The following is a 22,466-nucleotide window of genomic DNA, read 5'->3' as shown; positions in this document are numbered from 1 at the left end:
TCTCCCACCTCCTCCCTGTTCCCCCACCTGTTCCTCACCTGTGTCTTGTCTCTCCCACCTCCCCCCTGTCCGCCCACCTGTCCCTCACCTGTGTCTTGTCTCTCCCACCTCTCCCCTGTCCGCCCACCCGTCCCTCACCCGTCCCTCGTCTCTCCCACCTCTCCCCCGTCCCCTACCTGTCCTTTTCCCTGTCCATCACCTCCTGTAAGCTCTCTCTGTCTGTCCCTACTCCACCCCCCCCCCCCCCCCCTCCTCCTCCCTCCCCGCCTGAAGGTTTTTAACAATAGCCTGCAAGCTGCGTCCAAAGCCCTCTGTCCCTGTGATCAGTAAACTTCTGGCTACCTCCGATCATTTTCCTTTCACGTGCAACTATGATCGATGGCATCGCCAGGCCCCCCCCCTGCCCACCGCAGCTCAGGCTGTGTCGTGTTAATTAGGGTTTACAGTCTGAGACCAGTGTAACCAGTTTTCCTTTACGACAGACATACGGATGGGGGACAAGAGGAATCAATCTTCCACTGAGCAGTTTTAATGGTCTGACTTAAATCAGGTTTCGACTGGGATGGGTTGGAGAGGCCTCTGGGCGGAGACGCAGGCGCGCAGGGTTCTTACTGGTTTGTCCAAGGGTCTTTTATCTGCTTAGAACGTATAGTCGTCCCGGGGAGCTTTCTCTTGCCCTCACACACACACGCACACACGTATATACGAACGCACACTCTAACAAAGGAACGCACGCACGCACGCGCACACACGGTACGGTAGTACACACACACACTCTCTCTCACACACACACACACACACTCATTCACGCACACACACACACACACACACACACACACACTCTCTCACACACACACACACACACAGTGGGTCAGAGCTTCAGGGTCTAAGCAGCTCTGTGTCCAATCAAATATGTGAAGCAGAAAATGTGAAGTTATGTGATCTCATTATCGACATCATACATGAGTGCAGGCTTTAATTAAAAAGAGACGATGTATGGCCCGTGATATGAGCGTGTTAACTTACACTTATAATATAATACACGCCTTCTCTCCCAGGATCATTAATCCTGTTATTATTATCCAGAATTGCCTTTTCAATTTTCCCGAGCCTCAGGCTGAAACGGTGAAGCTATCTCAATCCTGTTTCCAATTGACAGCAAGCGTCTCACTTTTTTTCTTTTTTTTCTTTCTTTACTTGTGAAGATTTTCCCACCTCAGAAAGTGTCTGCGGAAGCAACACACAGTGTCAGGTTTTACGCAGGTGCATTGTTCCTGAAATATAATAAGCCCAAAAGCAGAAAATAAATACTGTGGAAATAATTATAGAGGGGGGAAGGGGGGGGAAAAAAGACCCATCTCATGTTTGCGACAGTACATTCATTCATTAGGCTGATGAATTTAAAAAACGGGTGACTAGCACTCCCCAAAATGTTCAGTGCTGTTTCACCCCAGGTGTTTTTTTGAACTGCGGCGACTAACTGGATTCCCTGCCTGCCTGAATAACTTGGCACACAACAAACTCTCTAAATGTGTTGTGGAGGCAGTGGGAGACACTGGCAAAGTGCCCGTGGCGCTGTTTTCGAAGGAGCTAAAGCACTCAATGCCAGTTTACATTACCAGGATACTCTAGATACCAAACAAAAAAACATGGCACAGTGTGTCCTAAATGGCTCACTGTAGAGGCTCAGACTCTGATGTGTCAAACCCTGCTAGCCACATCCGTGGATAAGGACATTCAGAACGTCTTAAGATGAGGAATTGGCCTGTGAATGTAGGACAGCGTCAAAGCCAGCGTATTAAATGATGTTAAATGGGGGGGATATTCAATTTCAACCAGTGAGTGAGTGTCAAATGGTCAAGTTGTTCTGGCGGGGGGGGTGCATGACACTCGTAGGGGGGGTTTTTCTCTCTCTTTTTTTGCTGTCTCCAGAATGAAATCAAGGACGTGTTTTGTTATAGTGTGAGCAGCAAATGCTATTGATATAACCCACGGTGAAATGCCAAGGCTTGGGCTTTCATTACTAACTACTATTGAATAGATGCTCAGGAAATTCATTTGGAAAGTTAATTTGGCTCTCGGTCTGACGTCGGACGTGGCCACAAAGCTATTAGTTTTGTGTAAATGGAAGAGCACCGTGTCACCGCCGTTTCCTCTTGGTGAGAGAGAGAGAGAGAGAGAGAGAGAGGGAGAGGCAGTCGACTTTACCTCAATTACATTTCTGACAGACGTTCCAGACCCTTCGAAATGTCAGCTGCTTTTGGCTGATTAAACCTCCGTGTTGACTGTATACTGTTTGACACGGCAACCAGGAGAAAGGAGCGTTTGGAGAGCTTAACTCTGGATGATATAGAAATGTCAGCGCTATTTGAATCTGTGATCTGTGTGTCTGCGAACGCTGGGGAATACTCCCCGCCTATGACAGCAACATCTGAGCTGGTTACACTCTCCGACTCCCGACGCACGATCCGCTCAGTCACAAATACCAAGGGAGACACGCATCACTGAATACGAAAGTCAATCAAGGGCGAACAACAACAAAAAACTTTCACCATCCTGTTTTCCTGATTACATCTCGTCATAAATTTGGGAGAGTGGCAATTGAGTTAGGTGTACACATTTAGTAAGTAAAGAAGATAAAAAAAAAAGAATAAAAAAAAAAGTAAATAAATAAATTTAAAAAAGGGGGGAATTTCCATAATGTTCTTTCGGAGGGGTTGGTAGTTACAGCGGAGATGGATGTGTGTTGTGTTCTTGATTGTTGTCATGCGGAAGCCGGGTGTGCATGAGTTATGGCCCCCGGCTCTATTAGGGCCTCAACACAGGGGATGAGGAGGTGTAGACTCCAGCTGATTAATACAACGCCCTTCCCATTCATCAGAAGAAAAACTTGTAATATTGTCCAAACTTGGGCTGTTGAGTGGAGACTCATTTGAGCTGCCTTTATCCTGATGGATGGCGCAGGGGAGGGGTGTCTGGGGAGGGGGAGGAGGGATATGAAGGGGTGGGGAACGGGAGGGGGGGGGGGGGGGGGGAGTGAGCCTGTGAGAAGGCAGACCGAGGCTGTAAATAGGTTTTAATACACTCCCTTGATTGAGTGTTTCTGATCTGGCGTATGAATCCATTTAATGCAGGGACATTTGCTAAACGAAAAGAAGGAGAAGAAAAAAAAAGAGAATAGAAAACAGAGGACTTAATATAGTGAAAGTAATTACACCTCGCCCCCCCCACACCCACACACCACCCTCACCCCCCCATCAGCCCTCGCTCAGCTCAGCTCTCTACTCACTTGTGTGGCTCTATATTATATATGTGTGTGTGTGTGTATGTATATATATATATATATATGTCACATAGACCCTGATAAACAAGGCTGTTTGGAAAGTCATGAGCAATCAATCACAGTTCTGCATTGGTTAGTCACATGGGTGTTTAAAGCAGAAAGGGTGAGCGTGTGGGTTCTTGAGAGGGAGGTGGGGTGGAGGGGGGGGGGGGTCTGTGATTGGGCTCGTGTGATGGAGTGAGTTCTATTGCCGCTGATCGATAGGCGAGATACCAAAGCGAGGGCGTCTCGTCTCTCCGGAAAGACGACCAAGGGTTGAAAGTCGGCCGTTGTTTTCTCAATTCGCGGCGGCGGCAGCGTGTGTGTGTGCGCGCTGGCGTCACAAATCTCCTCCGAGCACTTATCACTCTCTCCCCGAAACGGCGTCCTTTGACGAGGCGCTGCGCCGACCAGCCTTGTCATTCGAGGGTTGTCGTTGGCCCCGCTCCGCACAGCCAAATAATTAAGCTCCTTTCCCGCCTTGGCTATCTGCTAGGGACCCAACAGCACTCCTCCTCCTCCTCCAACTCAGTTAAGGAATAAATAGGATGAATACATGTCATTATCCAGGAGGGGTGGGGGGGAGATAAGAAACAGACAGAAAGCTGATTTGTTTTGTGCGGGAGCTGTGGAAGTCATTAGAGAGTTGGGAGACAAGGACGCCACGGAGTGAGGTCGTAACCTTGGTTCTGGGTTTCAGCCAGCAGTAGCTAGCTGTGTTAAAGACCTGCCGTGTTGCATTCGCCTGTCCTGGGCCTGTGTTGTGGGCCAGGACCAAGGACCCACACAAGTGGGAGACATGTAGCCATGGTGCTACCTGTGCTAATGATGCTACACCATTAGCGCCCAGCCCCAGTGTTGTCTTTGTGGGTGCTTGGTGTAATTAGAGCTACACTTCACATTACCAGCAGGGGCGTGATGGAGTTGTGTCTTGGCCCATTAAGCCCCACTACCGTATCATCCCCAGCACAGCGTCACACCGATATACCATTAGCTAGCTAGCATCCCCAGTAGCGCACCATTATACCATAAGCTAGCTAGCGTCACACCATTAGCTAGCTAGCATCCCCTAGCATCACAGCATCACACCATTAGCTAGTTAGCATCCCCTAGCATCACACCATCACACATTAGCGAGGTGGAGTCCCCAGCAGCCCGGCCCCAACAGTAACACAGCAGCACCAGTGTCTGTCTGAGACAGCTCGCTACTTCCGCGCCTGTCCTCTGGCCCCCTTACTCATTTACACACGCCGCTGCGAGATGTCGTTAGCGCCGCGGGGTGGGCGGCGGTGGGGGGGGGGGGAGTGAAAAAAGGCACGTCGAGACAGAGTCGCCCTGAGAAAGTCGCAGGCGTTTGATTTGACGTGACGCGAGGGTGTCGGGGTGCCGACGCTGTTTGTGTTTGTCTGAAAGGAGGAGGGAAAATGTTTTTCGAAAATGTTCGAAACGGAGGAGACGTGCCGGTGTCCCTGACACTCTCCGAGGTGTTATCCGCCGCTCAATAGCCCGCGTTAAGGCTGAATAGGATGCCTCACCACAGCGGGTGGGCCCTTCACCAGCACTCTGCATTTGTACTGGTCGTGTCCTCTTTCCTTCGCCTGTTTGTTTATATTTTTCCCAGGGTAGCAGGATTCTTTTATAAAAGCCATTACGATATCTTTCTCTGATGGTTGGGGCCAGGTCAGAGAGACAGAGACAGTAATTGATGCTCCTAATGGCTCTGTACCTTAATGGCCGTTCAGTATATTAGCAGGGTGTATCATTAAAATACACACTCGCACGCACGCACGCACACACGCACGCAGACACACAAACACACACACACTCACACACCGCAAAGTGTTCCATCCCACCACCTGTGTCTGTGTGTGTGAGTCTGACTGTGAGTTGTCTATCCCCCAGCCTGTGTGTGTGTGTGTGTGCGTGCGTGTGCGTGTGCGTGCGTGCGTGCGTGATGTATGTCATTAAGGGCTATTAAACACATTACCGGAGTATGAATGATAGCTGACAGATGGGAATGTATTAGAAATAAGCCATTAATGAAGTCATGAGTCACAGAGGAGCTTGACTACTGTATTATTTTACCCCTACAGCAGAAGGCAGTCTTATAGAATAGCAATCAGCTCTCCTGTAGCACATGGCATAATGGTATATACTACCTCTGGCCCCCGGGGAGCCTGCCAGAGAGGGAGATCGAAGGAGAGCTCGTTGTAATGCATGGAACGGAATGAGGAACGGTATCAAACACGCGTGCATGCATTACAACGAGCCCCGTCCTCCGATTTCGACCACCCACCAGCCTCCCCTGCTCTATAATTCCCCCCCCCCACCCCCTTCCCCGCCTCCGCACTTAATGATGTGAAATTATATAAAGCACTGTATATGATTATGATTATGTCTCTTGACTGGTCCCCAAAAGGTTTGTATATATGTATTTAGTGTATATATGCCATTTAGCTGAGGCTGTTATCCAAAGCGACTTCCATTGCAGTGAGTGCATACATTTCTCAGTATATATGGTCCCAGCGGGAATCGAACCTACAACCTTAGCGTTGTTAGCGCCGTGCTCTACCGACTGAGCCATGTGCAATGTCGTTCCCTGCACCTCTGGAGTGCTTTGTAGAGAGTGCTTTGTAGAGAGAACGACCAGGCATGGATTGGAATATGAATACGGTTTACACACTCACATTTTACACGCACACACGCACACACACACACACACAAGCACACACACACACACGTACACACACACACACAAGCACACACACAAGCACACACATACACACACACACACACACACACACACCCCTATTGTCGTAATTCCCTCTCCATCTCAGCCTTGAAACGTGTTAAACGGTTTGATGGAGAAGAAACAGTGGTGGGGGGGGGGGTTGGGGGGGTAGGGGACGTTCACCTTCATGTATAATCAGTACAGTGTGTTCAGTACAGTGTGTTCAGTACAGTGTGTTCAGTTGCCGACACGTTGACAGGCTCATGAACCAAACATGCGAGGAAACCACCTGCAATCTGACACGGGCACATTTATCTTACCTTCTCCCTCTTTCCTTGTCTTTCCGAGGGAACGTTGTGTGGGCAGGACGGGATTCGTATTCAACCTGACGTACGCTTTGTCGGGATATTGTAAACAAACGTTTTTTTTTTGGTTGTTTTTTTTTTTTTGTTGAATGGATTGCATTAATAATGTTATCTTGCTTTCTTTTGTTATCTGATTGTTCTCCCCCCGACACCCCAGTGTCTCTCCCCCCCCCCCCCCCCCCCCCCCATCTCAAGTCAGTCAGTTATTCGGATGGAAGTGAGCAGTTGTGAACATGTGAGTGTTTCTTACTGATAAAAGCCTTCTCTCGCTCTGCGGCAGTGAATACCGATGAGGAAGAGAGAGAGAGAGAGAGAGGAGCACATAGCATTCTGATTTTCAACTCCCTCCTCTGTCTCTCTGTGCTCCTCCATGCCCCCCCCCCCCCCCCCCCCCCCTCCCTCAAATACACTGCAAAATCCGGCAGAGTGGTGTCACCCTTTCTTCTTGCCCTTTTCTTTCTCTATCTCTCTCTCCCCCTCTCTCACCCCCCCCCCCCCATCCCTCTCACTCGCTCTATCTCTCCCTCTCACCCCCCCCCCCCCCACTCTCTCTCTCTCTCCGTCTCCTCTGAGAGCTCTATCTCTCTGAACCCAGTGAAACAAACACAGATTGGATAGATTTTTGCCAGATGGTGGTTTTCTACCTTCTTTGGTACATTCTCATCTCCTCCCCTCGACCACGCTTCTCCTCTTTTTAACTTCGCTCTTCGCTCGAGACGTGAGTCACCGGGGTACGTTCACCGGCGCAGAGGAACACAGCCGCCACAGAATCGACACGGTGGCGTGATGTACGGTCACCGTGAACGCCTCGGAGTTCAGTAACCCGCTAGTGCTGAGTTTAGGAGTTCTGACTGCCTTTAGTTATTGTCGTTATGACGACTCTTCAGTTCAATCCATGGGAAATATTTCCGGTTTCCGGGTTTTCCACATACGAATCCAAAAAATGAAAAAATCTTCTCGGGCGGAAAGAACGCACTTTGAGTTGGAGAAGAATTGACGGTTGTTGATCTGGTTTCACGGTAGACACCCCCCCACACACCCCCCCACCCCCCGTGGTGTGTGATTACCACAGTCATGATTGATTGGGTCTAGATTGGGTGTCACCGTGATTGGGTTTAACCTGTGTCATCGTGCTGTGTGTGTGTGTGTGTGTGTGTGTGTGTGTGTGTGTGTGTGTGTGTGTGTGTGTCCCTCCCTCCCTGTCACTGTGGCTGAAAGCCCCTCAGGCCTGGCCCCACCTGTAGCAGTGTTAACCAGACTCTAACCAGACTCATTCCCCTTCATCAGCCCCACAAGGAGGCCTGTATTAGGGCTGGGAGATTGAGCCTCCGCATGCCACTGCCACCACCCTAAGCCCCTCTAATACACTGATACAGTCTGGAGGGTCCGGCAGGGCTGGGGCACAGCTCATCTCTCTCTCTCTCTCTCCCTCCTGTCTCTCTCTCTCTCTCTCTACCTCCTCTCTCTCTCTGCCTCTCTCCCTCTCTGTCTCTCTCTCTCTCTCCCTCCTGTCTCTCTCTCTCCCTCTCTCTCCACCTCCTCTCTCTCTCTCTGTCTCTCTTCCTCTCTCCCTCTCTGTCTCTCTGTATCTCTTTCTCTCTCTCTCTCTCCCTCCCTCTCTCTCTCTCTCCCTCAGCACTGGAACATGTGTCCTGTAAGCATTCAGGACACGGTTCCTCTCTAAAGACGAACAGATAGAGGGACATCACTCTGTCTCTCTCTCTCTCTCTCTGTCTCTCCTGTCTATCTCTCTCCCTCTCTCTCCACCTCTCTCTCTCTCTCCTTCTCTCCCTCTCTCTCCACCTCTCTCTCTCTCTCCTTTCTCCTTCTCTCCACCTCTCTCTCTCTCTCCCTCCTCTGTCTCTCTCTCTCTCTCCTCTCTCTCTCTCCACCTCTCTCTCTCTCCCTCCTCTGTCTCTCTCTCCCTCCTCTGTCTCTCTCTCTCTCTCTTTCTCTCTCTCTAAAAGGAATGGAGTGTTGTTACACTGCACTGACGCTGCTGATGCGGCCCCCGACTGACACACACACACACACACAAACAAACACACACACATACAAACACACACACACACACACACAAACAAACAAACACACATGGATGCACACACATAGCGAAGCCAGATTGAGAAACACAAACAGCCACTGATTGGGGGGTTTAAATGCGTTCCCCTCCTGCAGAGGTCTGACTGTGATGGTACTGATGCTTCCTGTAATAAAACAGGCAGTGTGAGATGATCAGTGAGGAGTCCATCTCCTCCTCTCCCCTCCTCCCCCCCTCCTCCCCCCCTCCTCCGCTCCCCTCCCTGTGGAACCGATGGTGAGGTTGCCCGTGGCGACAGTTTCACACGCTGTAATATTCGCAGAGTGGTGCCACTCTCTTTCTTTGTTGCCCTTTTCTCCGTCTCTCTCTCTCTCTCTCTCTCTCTCTCTCTCCCTCCTCCTCCTCTCTCTCTCTCTCTCTCTCTCTCTCTCCCTCCTCCTCCTCTCTCTCTCTCTCTCTCTCTCTCTCTCTCTCTCTCTCTCTCTCCAGTTCACTGAAACCTTCTGTTTGTTTTCCTCTCCCCCCTGCAGGGACTGATGATCCTGCTGCAGAACCTTCCCACCATGCACTGGGGTAACGAGGAGGTCAGCGTTCTCCTGGCAGAGGCGTACAGGTTGAAGTTTGCCTTCGCTGACGCCCCCAACCACTACAAGAGATGAGTGTGACCCCCCCGCCCGCCCGCACCCACCCCTCTCACACAGCGAGCTACTGAACCCAGAGCTACTGAACCCCCCCCCTCCATCAAGGACGACCCCCCCCCCCCCCCCCCTCCACCTACAACTACTAGGACATTAACAACCAGACAGGAACAGTGTGCTTGTTTGGGATGGGTGTACAGTTCTGACTCGACTGTTTCTAGAGGCTTCTCTCTTTGTTCTTTTATGAGACGTTATGAAACAACGTGTACACTCCAACGTCTGGGCGTGGAAGTACGGTGGACCCCCAACCCAACACGGCGTGATTCTACGTCTGTCTGCCCTGGAAACCTGAACCCCGCGGAGGACTGTCCTCCTGCTGTCCTACATTGATACAACATCCCTCTAATCTGTCTGTGCCTCTGTCTGTCGGTCTGTCTGTCCCTCTGTCTGTCTGTGCCTCTGACTGTCCCTCTGTCAGTCCCTCTGTCTGTCCCTCTGTCTGTCCGTCTGTCTGTCCCTCTGTCTGTCCGTCTGTCTGTCCCTCTGTCTGTCCCTCTGTCTGTCCCTCTGTCTGTCCGTCTGTCTGTCCCTCTGTCTGTCCCTCTGTCCATCCGTCTGTCCCACCACGTCCCCAGGGATGTCAGATGTCGTACAGCTCATCTACTTACAGAGTCTCACTGAGTGGACGCCAGAGCAGCAGCACGAGGACAACTTTAGATTGGAGCCCCCCCACCCCCACCACCACCTCCCCACCCCCCCCCCCCACCCCCACCCCCACCCCCACCCCCGTCTACTGAACTAATCATAGAGCTGAACTCATGTGTGACAGATGGAGAGAGAGGGAGAGAGAGAGAGAGAGAGAGAGAGAGGGAGGGAGGGAGAGAGGGAGAGATGGAGAGATGGAAATAGATTGTCCACTGGCAGTGACCCAGTGTGACCTGCTGTACCAGTTGAAGTCTGTAACAACCTGTTCCTTAGAAAACTGAGAGGACAAACTGACCCCCGCTTCCCCCTCAAACGACTCTTACTTACTAACTTACTCACACACACACACACACACACACACATATACACACACCATCCCTCGAAATAACGCCTAACTGGCGTCAAACTCTCTCTCTCTCTCTCTCTCTCTCTCTCTCATCTCCATGGTTTCATTTTTCCGACAAAGCCCCCGCAGGTAGAGAGGAAAGCAAGAGAGTTGATCGTCTCACATCAAATGGCCATAATGAGGCATTAGGAGCATCACCACTCTCACGCTTCTTGTGGAGAGTGGACTCACTGTGCAGTCCTCAGGGTAGGATCTCTCTAATAGCACTCTCTCTGAACCTCCAACCTGCCTCTCTCTCTCTCTCTCTCTCTCTCTCTCTCTCTCTCTCCGCCGCTTCTCACCCTCTCCCCCGCTCAACACAGTGTTCTCCACCTGCGTGTTCAACGCTGCGCTGAGCAGGCAACAGGTGATGTTCCGAACTCCGACACTTTACCGTACCACGTAGGGTGAAGCATTGTGTTGGCGATGTGAAGAAGTGGTGTTTTTCCTGACGGGATGGGCTGGGCTGGGCTGACCCCAACCATACTGTGCTGGCTTGGGCTGGGCTGGGCTGGGCTGGGCTGGGCTGACCCCAACCATGCTGGGCTGGGCTGGGCTGGGCTGGGCTGGGCTGGGCTGGGCTGGGCTGGGCTGGGCTGGGCTGGGCTGGGCTGGGCTGGTTACCCGTCCACCATAGTTGTTAAAACAACACTGGAAAGGACAATGTGAAAGCGATCCAAGCCAGCACAGTATGATTGGGGTCAGCCCTGTAGTGTGTAAAGCCCCCCCCCCCCCCCCCCAGCCATTGTCTCCATAACAGTAACCGTGTTCAGTCCGTTTAGGATGGAATAACTTCAAATCCATTTGCCTTAATTTGGCTGCTTAAGGGGTTTCTTTTTTTTGCTTATGTTTTCCAGATGCGATATGTTTTGCCTGAGGGAGCAACACCATATTGGTGTTCGTAAGGGGTTGATGATATATGAATTAGGCATTTAAAAATCATATGTTTAGCTTTTTATCATCACAATACGTCTCCTGTCGCGTAACTAAGTACAACCATCATTGTTGCATGAAGCCCTTTACGGCGTGGGTGCGTGCGTGCGTGCGTGCGTGCGTGGGTGGGTGTGTGCGTGCGTGCTCGCATAGGTGTGTGTGTGTGTGTGTGTGTGTGTGTGTGTGTGTGTGTGTGTGTGTGTGTGTGTGTGTGTGTGTGTGTGTGTGTGTGCGTGTGCATGTGTGTGTGTGTGTGTGTGTGTGTGTGTTGGGGGGGGGGGGGGGGGGGGTTCTGTGATCATGTCTCTAGGCTTTTACAACTCTGTGCCAGTTCCAAAACCGAATCTCCCATCCGAAGTGAAAATGAAAGCGCACTTGATCTAAAAAAAATTATAAAAATCTATTTTTTTTTTCTTTTCTTTTTGTACGAAATATATTCTTTGAATCAGCTTTTTAAAATTGTTTTTCTTTTTTTTTTTCTTTTTTTTATATACTGTTTACATGAGCCTATTAAGTTGTGCCTAATGTAGAGATTGTAGAGATCATCCTAGATATATTTATTGTACCTTATTGATAATTTAAGCTCTCTGCCAGCTAAATGAAACCTTGTTCAGTTCCAGCGTTTCACCCCCGTTTGTTCAGCCGTCATAGTGATTCCACAGAATTACATCCATACATCAATCAGCTGCCTTCTCTAATGTCCCTAGATATGAATAAGTGGGTTTGATGTACCAGACAGACCTTACACGTGCACACACACACAGACACAGACACACACACACACACACACACACACACACATTGGTTAAAAGTCACCAACTCCAGGTACCATGGTGATGATGGCCAGGTGTTCGCTGGCCGGAGCCCTCTTCTTATAAGGGCCAACACACACACACACACACACACATATACACACACACACACACACTTTGGACATTGAAGTCAGCATCCCCATGAGGCACAATCTAACATTTTTCTGTCTGCCTCCTTTTTTTCTTTCTCTTTTCTAGCGTTCATTTCTTTCTTTTACTTGCTCTACCTTTTCCAGGGATGTTTAAATGTTTCTGAATACCAAACCGAGACCGGTCCTCCCCACGACTTCTGGCTACGACATCTGAACGTGTCTGTCATACAACGGAGGGAAAGTGTGGAAATGTTCTTGAATTTAAAAATGTGTACAGAGCAAACCAATTTTGAAACAAAGATCTGTAAATAGAAAAAAAAAAAATGTGTAAATAAATGCTATATATGACCAAAACTGTTTGAATATACAGACTCGTCTTTTTGACGCTGCAGTAAATGTCTAGGAATGCCAATTAGCTGCTAATTAACAACATGAAATGTTACCGAAGCTTCTAATAGATAATAGGGCTTGTTTAGACGGGAGATGCCAAGAACTAATACTTTCATATGTCCATGGATCACAGAAACAGAGGAACAGGCGAAAGCGATCTGCCATTCATCCATCCGTTTTACATACAGTACCAGTCAAAAGTTTGGACACACCTTCTCATTCAATGGTTTTTCTTTATTTTTTATTATTTTCTACATTGTCGATTAATATTGAAGACATCAAAACTATGAAGGAACACATATGGAATTATGTAGCAAACAAAAAAGTATTAAAAACAAACCAGAATATGTTTTATATTTTAGATTCTTCAAAGTAGCCACTTTTTGCTTTGATGACGGCTTTGCGCACTCTTGGCAAGGTGTGTCCAAACTTTTGACTGGTACTGTACATCCAAAGTACAACAAGTTCTACTTAACAGGTAAATACTGTATATGCATAATCGGTATGATATGATACCATAATAATAATACCATGATATCATAATCGTATTTGTAAATTTCATCCTCTCTGTCTCGTCAACAACACCAACTCTGGGGTCATCGTGCGTCCATTGTACCCACGAAAACAGATTATAGTATTACAATTCTAATTCTATGATGATACCAATTAAAACAACAGAATATAATTACACCTCCACTCTCCAGTAATGCTTCATTCATCTGTTAATAAGTCCAACCTGCAGCCTGTCAGGGCGCTCTAACCCATCTCTAACCCAGCTCTAACCCAGCCGTGCCTAACTGCTGTGTTGGTGTGCGGGGTGGTAAGTGCTGTGTTGGTGTGCGGGGTGGTAAGTGCTGTGTTGGTGTGCGGGGTGGTAAGTGCTGTGTTGGTGTGCGGGGTGGTAATGCTGTGTTGGTGTGCGGGGTGGTAACTGCTGTGTTGGTGTGCGGGGTGGTAACTGCTGTGTTGGTGTGCGGGGTGGTAACTGCTGTGTTGGTGTGCGGGGTGGTAACTGCTGTGTTGGTGTGCGGGGTGGTAACTGCTGTGTTGGTGTGCGGGGTGGTAACTGCTGTGTTGGTGTGCGGGGTGGTAAGTGCTGGGGTTGTATTCAGACCCTGTTCCACACACCAGGCTGGTCAACGGGCTGCTGCTGCCACCACACCGACGACCACCACTCAGGTTTGCTAATGAGGTGTGTGTGTGTGTGTGTTTGTTTGTGTGTTTGTGTGTTTTTGTTTGCGTGTGTGTGTTTGTGTGTGTGTGTGTGTGTGTTTGCACGAGTGTGTAGGTGTGTGTGTGTGTGTGTGTGTGTGTGCAAGCATGTGTGTGTGTGTCTTTCTATGTGTGCGAGTATGTGCTTGTCTGTCTGCGTGCACGTGCACACTCGTGTGTGTGTGTGTGTGTGTGTGTGTGTGTGTGGAGTACGAGGAGATGGGAGGAGATAGGAGGGAGTCCCTCTCTCTCGTTAGGCTGACTGATGTTCACACCGGCAGGCAATTAAAGCCCCGTGGCCACCGCAGGCCGCAGGCCGTTCACAGAGATTAAAAACACATTAAAGCACGCCAGGGCCTCCCCAGATGGCTCACACATGGTAACGACACCATGCACCTGTATCAGAGATGGGACGCCAGGGTATCTGCCCACTGAGGCTGCTCTGCCTGTACTTACACGGCATGCGGAATTAGGCACAGGCGGAGAACTTTCTTATGAGTAGGTAGGCCAACCGTGTTCGAGGTAGGGCATTTTAACGGCCGCCATGTTGGCACCAAAAGGTTCTAAGAGGTAGAGTGTGATATGAGTGGTGTGTTTGGGGCCAACATGGAGTTTACGGAGCTGCGTGTGTGTGTGTGTGTGTGTGTGTGTGTGTGAGAGAGATTCTGCAGAGAAGCTGAAGTGCAGCACTGTGTGTACCTGCTCACTAAGCCGTTGTTTTGCTTATCATCAACAACGATGTTTACATCGATGTGCCGTGCTGTCCTTTTTTCTTTTTCTTTTTCTTTTTCCAGTTAACGTTAATTGAACCCTCGTTAGAATGCTGTGTTGTGTCGGCAAGAGCAGTGTGTACAGAAAATATGTTTCTATGAAAATACGTTAACAAGACACACGTACTGTATACAACACACGGAGGTTGAGGTCTGGACTGAAAGGCATCTGTGGACATTAGCTAGTGAGCTACACCGTCATTGTCACTGTCACTGTCACTCCCAGACCTCTGCTTCAGTGCGCACAACAAGTGCCCTTCGTCTTGTCTAAGTAAGTACACCGTGTCCCCGGTGTCCTCCCACGGATGTCCTTGTCACTTCAGACAGACAACTCTACCATGACATGTCTCTGTCTCACATATCCAGAGCATCTGACGCTATGTTGTGAAGTAATATAACGGGACAGTGAGTCTTTCTTTTTTCTTTTTTTTCTTTTTTTTTCTTTCTTCTTTCTTTTGGCTCTCCACTACAAAAGTTACTTATAATTACTTGGAGGTTAAAGTAGAGATTCTCAGCTTGTATTTGATGGTATCTGTGTACATGTTGGTTTCACCATTCAGAAATTACAACACTTTTGATGCATAGTCCCCCTATTTCAGGGTATCCAAAAGTAATCGGACAATTGGCTTGACATGTGTTTCTGGTAAGTCAGGTGTGTTCCGTCACATCATTTGTGCAGGCATAAGAGAGCTGTCAATGTCTAGTGTTGATTCAAGGCTTTGCGTTTGCCTTTGGAGTCTGCTAATGGTGTTTATCAATATGAGGACCAAAGCTGTGTCAATGAAAGTCAAGGAAGCCTTTATTAGGCTGAAAATCAGAAAAAACTGTAAAATCTGCAACAGAGCCAAAGCCTTAGGCTTGCCAAAATCAACACTTTGTAACAGAAAAAAATGGTGACTTCAGCGATCGCAAACCGGCTGGTAGATCAAGGCAAACTCTTACAGTGGATGACCGAATAATTCTCACCATAACTAACAACCCACAGATCAGGAACACTCTCCAGGAGGTAGGCTTGAATGTGTCAGAGACTACCATCTGCAGAATATTTCACCAGGTGACGACAGAGGCTTCACTGCAAGGTGCAAACCATTAGTTATCCTCAAAAAGGATGGTCACTTACAGTTTGCTAAAAAAGTACCTACAAATCCTGCAGAGGTCTAGAAAAAGGTCTTGTGGACAGATAAGATGAATATTATCATGTACCAGAGTGATTGCAAGTAGAACGTTTGGAGAAAAAAGCATCTGCCCAAGATCCACTACATACCACCTCATCTGTGAAACATGGTGGAGGGGGTGTTAATGCTTGGGCATGTATAGCTGCCACTAGAACTGGCTAACTTGTCTTCATTGATGATGTAACTGCTGACGGCAGCAGCAGCAGAATGCATTCTGAAATGTGCAAAAACGTCTTGTCTGCTCAAGTACGCAAATGCCTCCAAATTCATTGGATGGTGCTTCATCATACAGGAAGACAATGACCCAAAACATACAAAATGATGATGCATCGAAACAAACAACTGAAGATGGCTGCAGTACAGACCTAGTAGAGCTTCACCAGAGAAGATACCCAGTGGCTGGTGGGGTCAATGGGTTGCAGGCTTCAGGCAGTTATTGCATGCAAAGGGTTGTCGACCAAATATTAAACATGAGTGCTTATTTTGTACTTTTGAAGAAAGAAGAAAAAATGCTTCACTGTCCCATTACTTACTGTATGCAGGGCACTGTGTGAACATACTGTAGATAAGGATGGGTATAGTGGAGATTGGGTCCTGTCTGTAGGTCTGTCTCTCTCTCCTCTGTCTGTCTCTGTAGGTCTGTCTCTCTCTCCTCTGTCTGTCTCTGTAGGTCTGTCTCTCTCTCCTCTGTCTGTCTCTGTAGGTCTGTCTCTCTCTCCTCTGTCTGTCTCTGTAGGTCTGTCTCTCTCTCCTCTGTCTGTCTCTGTAGGTCTGTCTCTCTCTCCTCTGTCTGTCTCTGTAGGTCTGTCTCTCTCTCCTCTGTCTGTCTCTGTAGGTCTGTCTCTCTCTCCTCTGTCTGTCTCTGTCTCTCTGTGTCTGTCAGTCTGGATTAAAAGCATCATTTTCCAGGTAGTTTACCACAGTCAATACATTACCTGCTTCAGCTACAACAAACACACACCTACACACACACACACACACACACAAAAACACACACACTCACACAACCCCTCTCTGCAGTGACAGCTCTTTTCTACAGCGAAGATTGAGTAAGAAAAGGCTCACAAAGAGAAATGTAGCTTTCAGCTCCACATCAATTTGAAAACTTTAATTTCTTCTCTCTTTGCCCTTGGGATCCATGTCCTCTATCTGTGTTAGGCTATATATCTGACTGCTGTGTTGGCTGGAATAGTTGCAGGCTTGGCAGCCTAAGTCTGAAGTGATAAAGAAGACTGGATCTTTTGCACCGGCGGCTCATGTGGGGACACATAATTGGCTGTTGTGTTTGAGGGCTGCCCTGGTCCGATTGGCTACTCAGCTTTCTGCCAGACGTCGGGACCAGTTATGCAAATGACAGCTCACAGAATAATGTGCAGCCGCTCATTTACCCCGAAAGAACCGTATGCTGTGACAATATAGGCAGGCGGTCGTGACTGTGTGTGTGCGCGCTTGTGTGTGTGTGCGCGCTTGCGTGTGTGTGTGTGTGTGTGTGTGTGTGTGTGTGTGTGTGTGTGTGTGTCTTCACACACACACTGTATTGTAGTCAAAGCCCTCGAAGCCACATCAGCGGACACTCTTTAATGTAACAAAACATGCGTAGAAAAATGCAGACGTCATTAGTTGAGTCACCCAGTTCAGGGCAGAGAGTCCCCGGGTGCAGGCAAGCAAGCCGCTCAGGCAGGCCTGTGTATATTCCGGGCAGAATGTGTTGCTTGGTTGGGCTAAGCTCTCTCTGTGTGGTGCATTATGGCCTCTCCTGACCCTCTGTACCCCCCACCACCCCCGCACCCTGCCTCGCCGGGCGTGACATCCAATCCATCTACAGTAGCTGTACTCAGCTGACCCGACCCGCAGAACCAAGCCATCCAGATATAGCTCTGTACGTGTGTTTTGTGTGTGTGTTTTGTGTGTGTGTGTGTGTGTGTGTATGAGTGAGTGAGTGAGTGAGTGTCTGGGTTCCAGGAAGTCTGGGACTGAATCACGGACCCGTAGGACCTTTATTATGCAGCCTGCCTCATTAGCAGATATGATTAATATTCATCTTGTTTTCAGAGGGGTGCCGCCATCGCTGCATGTTAAAGAGGGATTGGTCACCTCACACAGACAAGGCACCCACAACCTGGAGCTGAAGCACAGGGTGAACTTCTTGCCGCCCATGTCCGATAATGAGCCGGGCAGCTGTTTGGAAACACGCTGTAATGCCTTAAGGAGTATCTCGTGAAGGAGAGTGTGTTCGGAATGGATGCCGTTTCAGCAAAAAGAAATAGAGAACAAAACAACAACAAAAAAGATGTGGTCACTGCATGGCCTGGGGCTTTTTCAGGAGATTGGAACATTAGCGAATGTTCACATAGAAATAGATGGTGTTGAATACTGTACTGTAGGAATTTCTCATTCCATCCAGTACTTTTCGATATGTAACACTCCACCCTCACCTCAGCCCCAGGCGTTGGACTATAGGGTCAAAGGTCATTTGAAAGGTTCTTTATCTCAAGGCACCGACGGTGAGTCTCCATTCCCATTTCGCCATGACCACCACCAACCCCATCATTCACTTATCATCACAGTGTGGAGTGGAGGAAGCTACTTAATAATAATAACGATGCATCGGATCTAGAAAGCGCATTTCTTGAACCCAACGCGCTTATTCGTTGTTTGTCTATGATCTCTGATGTCATTCAGGCAGGGGGGGGCTCTTCCAATCAGGCAGGCTCTGGAACCCCTTTGGCACAGAGACAACTGGCTCCTCAGCCGCACGACTGATGAGCTAACACACATTAGCCTAGTTGTGGTGGGGAGTCAATGCGCCCCTGTCCTTGTCCCACTGCCAGAGTCAGCTATTTTCAGTCCCTTGCCTGAACTTCCTCAGCGAGCATTGTGTTTGCTGGTGGCATTTCAAGTGGCTAATTGACTAAACAGAATTCGGATTTCCCAGCTGAGTTGAGCTTACAGTATGCTAGCCCGCTGTTATGGGTTGTTACTACTACGCTTTGTTCATTGTTCTCTCTTCGGTTCTGCCACTCTTCTCTCTGTGCAACCAAATGGCTGGCTGGCTGGCTGGCTGGCTGGCTGGCTGGCTGGCTGGCTGGCTGGCTGGCTGGCTGACTGCCTGACAGAAACACAGACAGAGACACACAGACACAAAGACAGACAGACAGACAGACAGGATGAACATAGAGGAGTCCAGAAGGACCTACATTACCATGCGTGCAATCTGTTTTTCCAAAGACTGAACTCCACAAAACAATTAACGGGCGGATGAATACGTAACCAGCCAGGGTGCAGACTGTCTGAAGTAAACAACACTTGCATTAGCCCAACCAAAGGAGCCCTCATTTGAATATCCATCTGTTATGTTAAGAGGGAAGGTGACACACTCTCGAACAAAGAGTCAAAGTGATGGTTTAGATAAAGGATCATTGTGCTTCTCTGATGTCACAGGCAACACGTTTCCCCAACCTAGATGAAGCGTTAACTCCAACAGACCAAAAATCATCTTCAGTGGTGCATCTTCATCTCCGAACTGGGCTCTAGTCCAGGACTTCTGTAGACTGCAGGACTGGTATTCAAACCTGCAGACTGGTATCCCTTGTTTCACTGCAGATGGCACTTGTTCGTATCAAAGGTTTTACTTGCGACGACTGTTGTATTGTTGATTCAAATATACTTATTGTAAGTCGCTTTGGATGAAATGCTAATGCTAAAATAAATCCTATCTTGATACTACTACTTCTACTATTTCTTCAAAAATAAATCTAAGGTAATTCAATAAATGGGTTGAGTCTGTTCAAAGTGGATGGTTGAGTTGTCAATCAGATGGTGGAGAGTGACATGCCTGAGACAGACAGGAAGCTCATATCTGAAGCCGGATCCACATCCTCAGAAATGGTCTCCTCGTGGGTCCTGAGCCGCTGCTGGTCAAGACTCAAACGTCGTCTGCTTTGTGCGGGCCTGGACCCTTCCTCTACCTTCCTCTTCCTCTGCAGTGACACCAGGGCCTTGGTGGTCTCTCTGACCACCTTGTAGCCACTCTTAGCCCCATCGATCAGCTCCATGAAGAAGATCAGCTCCATGTAGAAGATCAGCTCCATGTAGAAGATCAGCTCCATATAGAAGATCAGCTCCATGTAGAAGCAAGCCCAACGCCACTTCTCATCCTCAGGTAAGGAGTCATTCCGGATCACCTGGTTGTGGTAGTATCTCAACACATGGTGACGGTGTATCGGTGGAAGTCTTCTATGTCCTGCTCGCTGCTGTAGTCGTCTGGGAAACAGGGGACGGCCGGTGTGTGAGGCTGAGGAAAGGGAGGCTGTAGAAAATGAAGTCACAATCGGTTTGGGAATTGGTTTTGCAATTCTTGCAACAATGTCATTGTTTCTTAAATGAAACCAGAGAGTTTAGTGGATAGAGAGGTATTCACTGGCATTGTGAACGGAGGCTGGGGTGCACACATGCCTCCCTCCCCTGCAGCAGAGAGCACAATCTGGGGTGGGCTTGATGGAGGCGGTGTCCGACCTGGAAGTGCAGAACCATGGTTTAAGAACTCATCAAAGGAACATTGAGGAAGACATGAAAAAAGAAATTATCCTGGAATGTTTTTTCAAGAAAAAAGTATATAAACTGTTTTATTCTCACCATTATTGAGGGCATTTGATAGCATTTTTATGATTTAGAATTGCCATGGCAATAAAATAGGATGTGTACCATAACTTTAAAAATTCCTGCTTAGCAACCAAATATTCTAATTTCAAAGATTCTTCCCAAGTTAGTAGTAGCAGGCTATACTTTCATCATTCTTTACTTTAAAAAAAAAGGGAGTTTCGAGAACCAAGAGATCTGAGTAGGCTGTTCCTCTTCAATAGTATTGTGCATTCAGCTGGGACCACCTGCAGAAAAAGAAATTCACTCACTGTACTGTAATTCAATTTGAATAAAAGCATCTGCTAAATGGCATACTGCATATGACTGTATACATTATATGAGCCAGTGCTTTGGTTGAGTTGTACAGAATCTACACACTGTTGCCATGGTGAAGGTTGTCATTAAAGCCACTGAAAACTTCCTTCCTGCCTCTACTGATTTAGAGAGCACTTCCTGAACCAACGCCAGTTATCGTGTAAATGTCACAATGGATTGACGAATGCGTGACTCATGAAGAATGGATTTTTCTGATTGGTTTATCTGCCTTGTGAAGACATCTAACTCTCAGCAGTGGCCCATCTCCTCTGAAACCCTCCAAAACCCCCTGGGGGAGCTTCTCAAAATGTCCTCACCAACAAAAGCCAACGAGGACAGAATCACACTTCAAAAGAGAAGATCCTTCTCTGATTCAGCTGACCTTTAAGACGAAAAGGTTTTATGCATAAAAGGTTTTTATGCATTTCCTCAGTTTGGAATTTGGTAATAGTGGAGTATGTTATCCCTCAAGTGCTGCACATGTCATGTTCACTTTGCCTTGCACCTGAGCAGCAAAGACAAAGTGTTTTTGTTTGAGTGACACAACAGTGACTCACCTGTTGTTTACGGTACCACAGTGAAATCCATACACAACACAACTGGTACTCACCTGTTGTTAACAGTACCGCTGTGAAATCCATATGCCCGCAGTCACCCACCGTGTAATGGCATGTTCTTTTACAGCATCCTTGGCTGGAAAACTGTAAAACATTAACACACTTTAACATGAGTCTGTGTTTAACACGAGACACAGGTAATCGGCTGTATTTAAATGCTACACACACACACGCACACACGCACTGTCTGAGATATCATATCATAATATACATTCATATCATTCATGCTTTCGTTGTAGGGAATGGTAAGTCATACTTAAATACAGTACTGTATTTGTCTGAGGATCGTGTTGTTAATGTATGTCATTGCTCTCTGTACTCAGTGAGGGGGCCATCAATGTTGTATGTGGAAGCACGTCTCTGAATTAACATTTCAATAGGCCTGTGTAAATTGTGGATGAAAGCACCAAGCCGCAGGGTGGATCTCTCTCATCCTCCTGCTGCTTGGCTTCAGGCTAGAGTCAGCTTCTTCAACCGGAGTGAGAGGAGAGGAGAGGAGAGGAAAGGAGGGAAGGGAAGGGAAGGGAAGGGAAGGGAAGAAGAGAGGAGAGGAGAGGAGAGGAGAAGAGAGGGGAGGAGAGGAGAGGGGAGGGGAGGGGAGAACTAATAGGATTATCACTAGCACTACTGCACTGACCCCACCAGCACGCCACCGCTGGCGCTTGGCCCACCGCCGTCTGCACGCCAGCCCGTTGACATTCACGTCCAGTGAGAGGCTGTAGGCTTCAGAGGGAGATGAGCACGGGCACCCTGCAGGGTTTGAGGTGTGTGTGTGGCGATCCAGCGTGACGCTGCGTTCATTCATGCACTTCCGGCCGAGGGAAGAAACTTCTGGAAAAAACTTGAACCCGCGCCTGGATCGCGGCGGAACACGTCAGAGGCTTTGATTGGTCAGGGACAATCGCTGATTCATTTATTTATTGCACAACGCCCATCAAGCGTGACGTGGTCACAATCGGCCTCCAAGATGGCCGATCCAGACTGAATTGTATGGAGTGAGTGGTAAAACTCAGCATGGGTCGTCAGGCAAACGTAGCCCTTCCTGAGACATGTAAACTAAACTAATGAGGATGTCTTTTTGGTTTAATGGTAGACGTTTGTGTCTTCCATGTAGGAGACCCAGGTTCGAACCCTACCCGTCACATCACATCATCCTGGTCAGTGACCTCCCTGAACTCCGATTCCAATTGGTATACCTTTCATTGAGTGGGTGTTTACAGATCACAGATTGATCCGTTTGATTGATTATGGATCTCATTGATCATTGAAATAGCACAGGTAAAAGTGCAGAAGGATCAGCAGAGAAGCATCGCCAGTGAATC

At 48.3% G+C, this 22,466-nt stretch overlaps 1 protein-coding gene across 1 annotated transcript in view; it reads left to right on the top strand.

The window, feature by feature from the left end:
- tbc1d22a (TBC1 domain family, member 22a) overlaps positions 1 to 9,255 on the top strand; it is a 99,163-nt gene extending 89,908 nt beyond the window's left edge. The window contains exon 14 of the mRNA XM_083691838.1: positions 8,990 to 9,255. Coding sequence (XP_083547964.1) covers positions 8,990 to 9,118 — 129 coding nt within the window. The 3' untranslated portion in view covers positions 9,119 to 9,255. The remainder of the gene's footprint in view (positions 1 to 8,989) is intronic.
- Positions 9,256 to 22,466: the final 13,211 nt, after the last annotated feature.

This window comes from Argentina silus, assembly GCF_951799395.1.
Source record: "Argentina silus genome assembly, chromosome: 20".
NCBI classification, from domain to species: Eukaryota; Metazoa; Chordata; class Actinopteri; order Argentiniformes; family Argentinidae; genus Argentina; species Argentina silus.
Note: the sequence above shows the minus strand (reverse complement) of the source record. Positions and strands in the feature narration are given on the sequence as shown.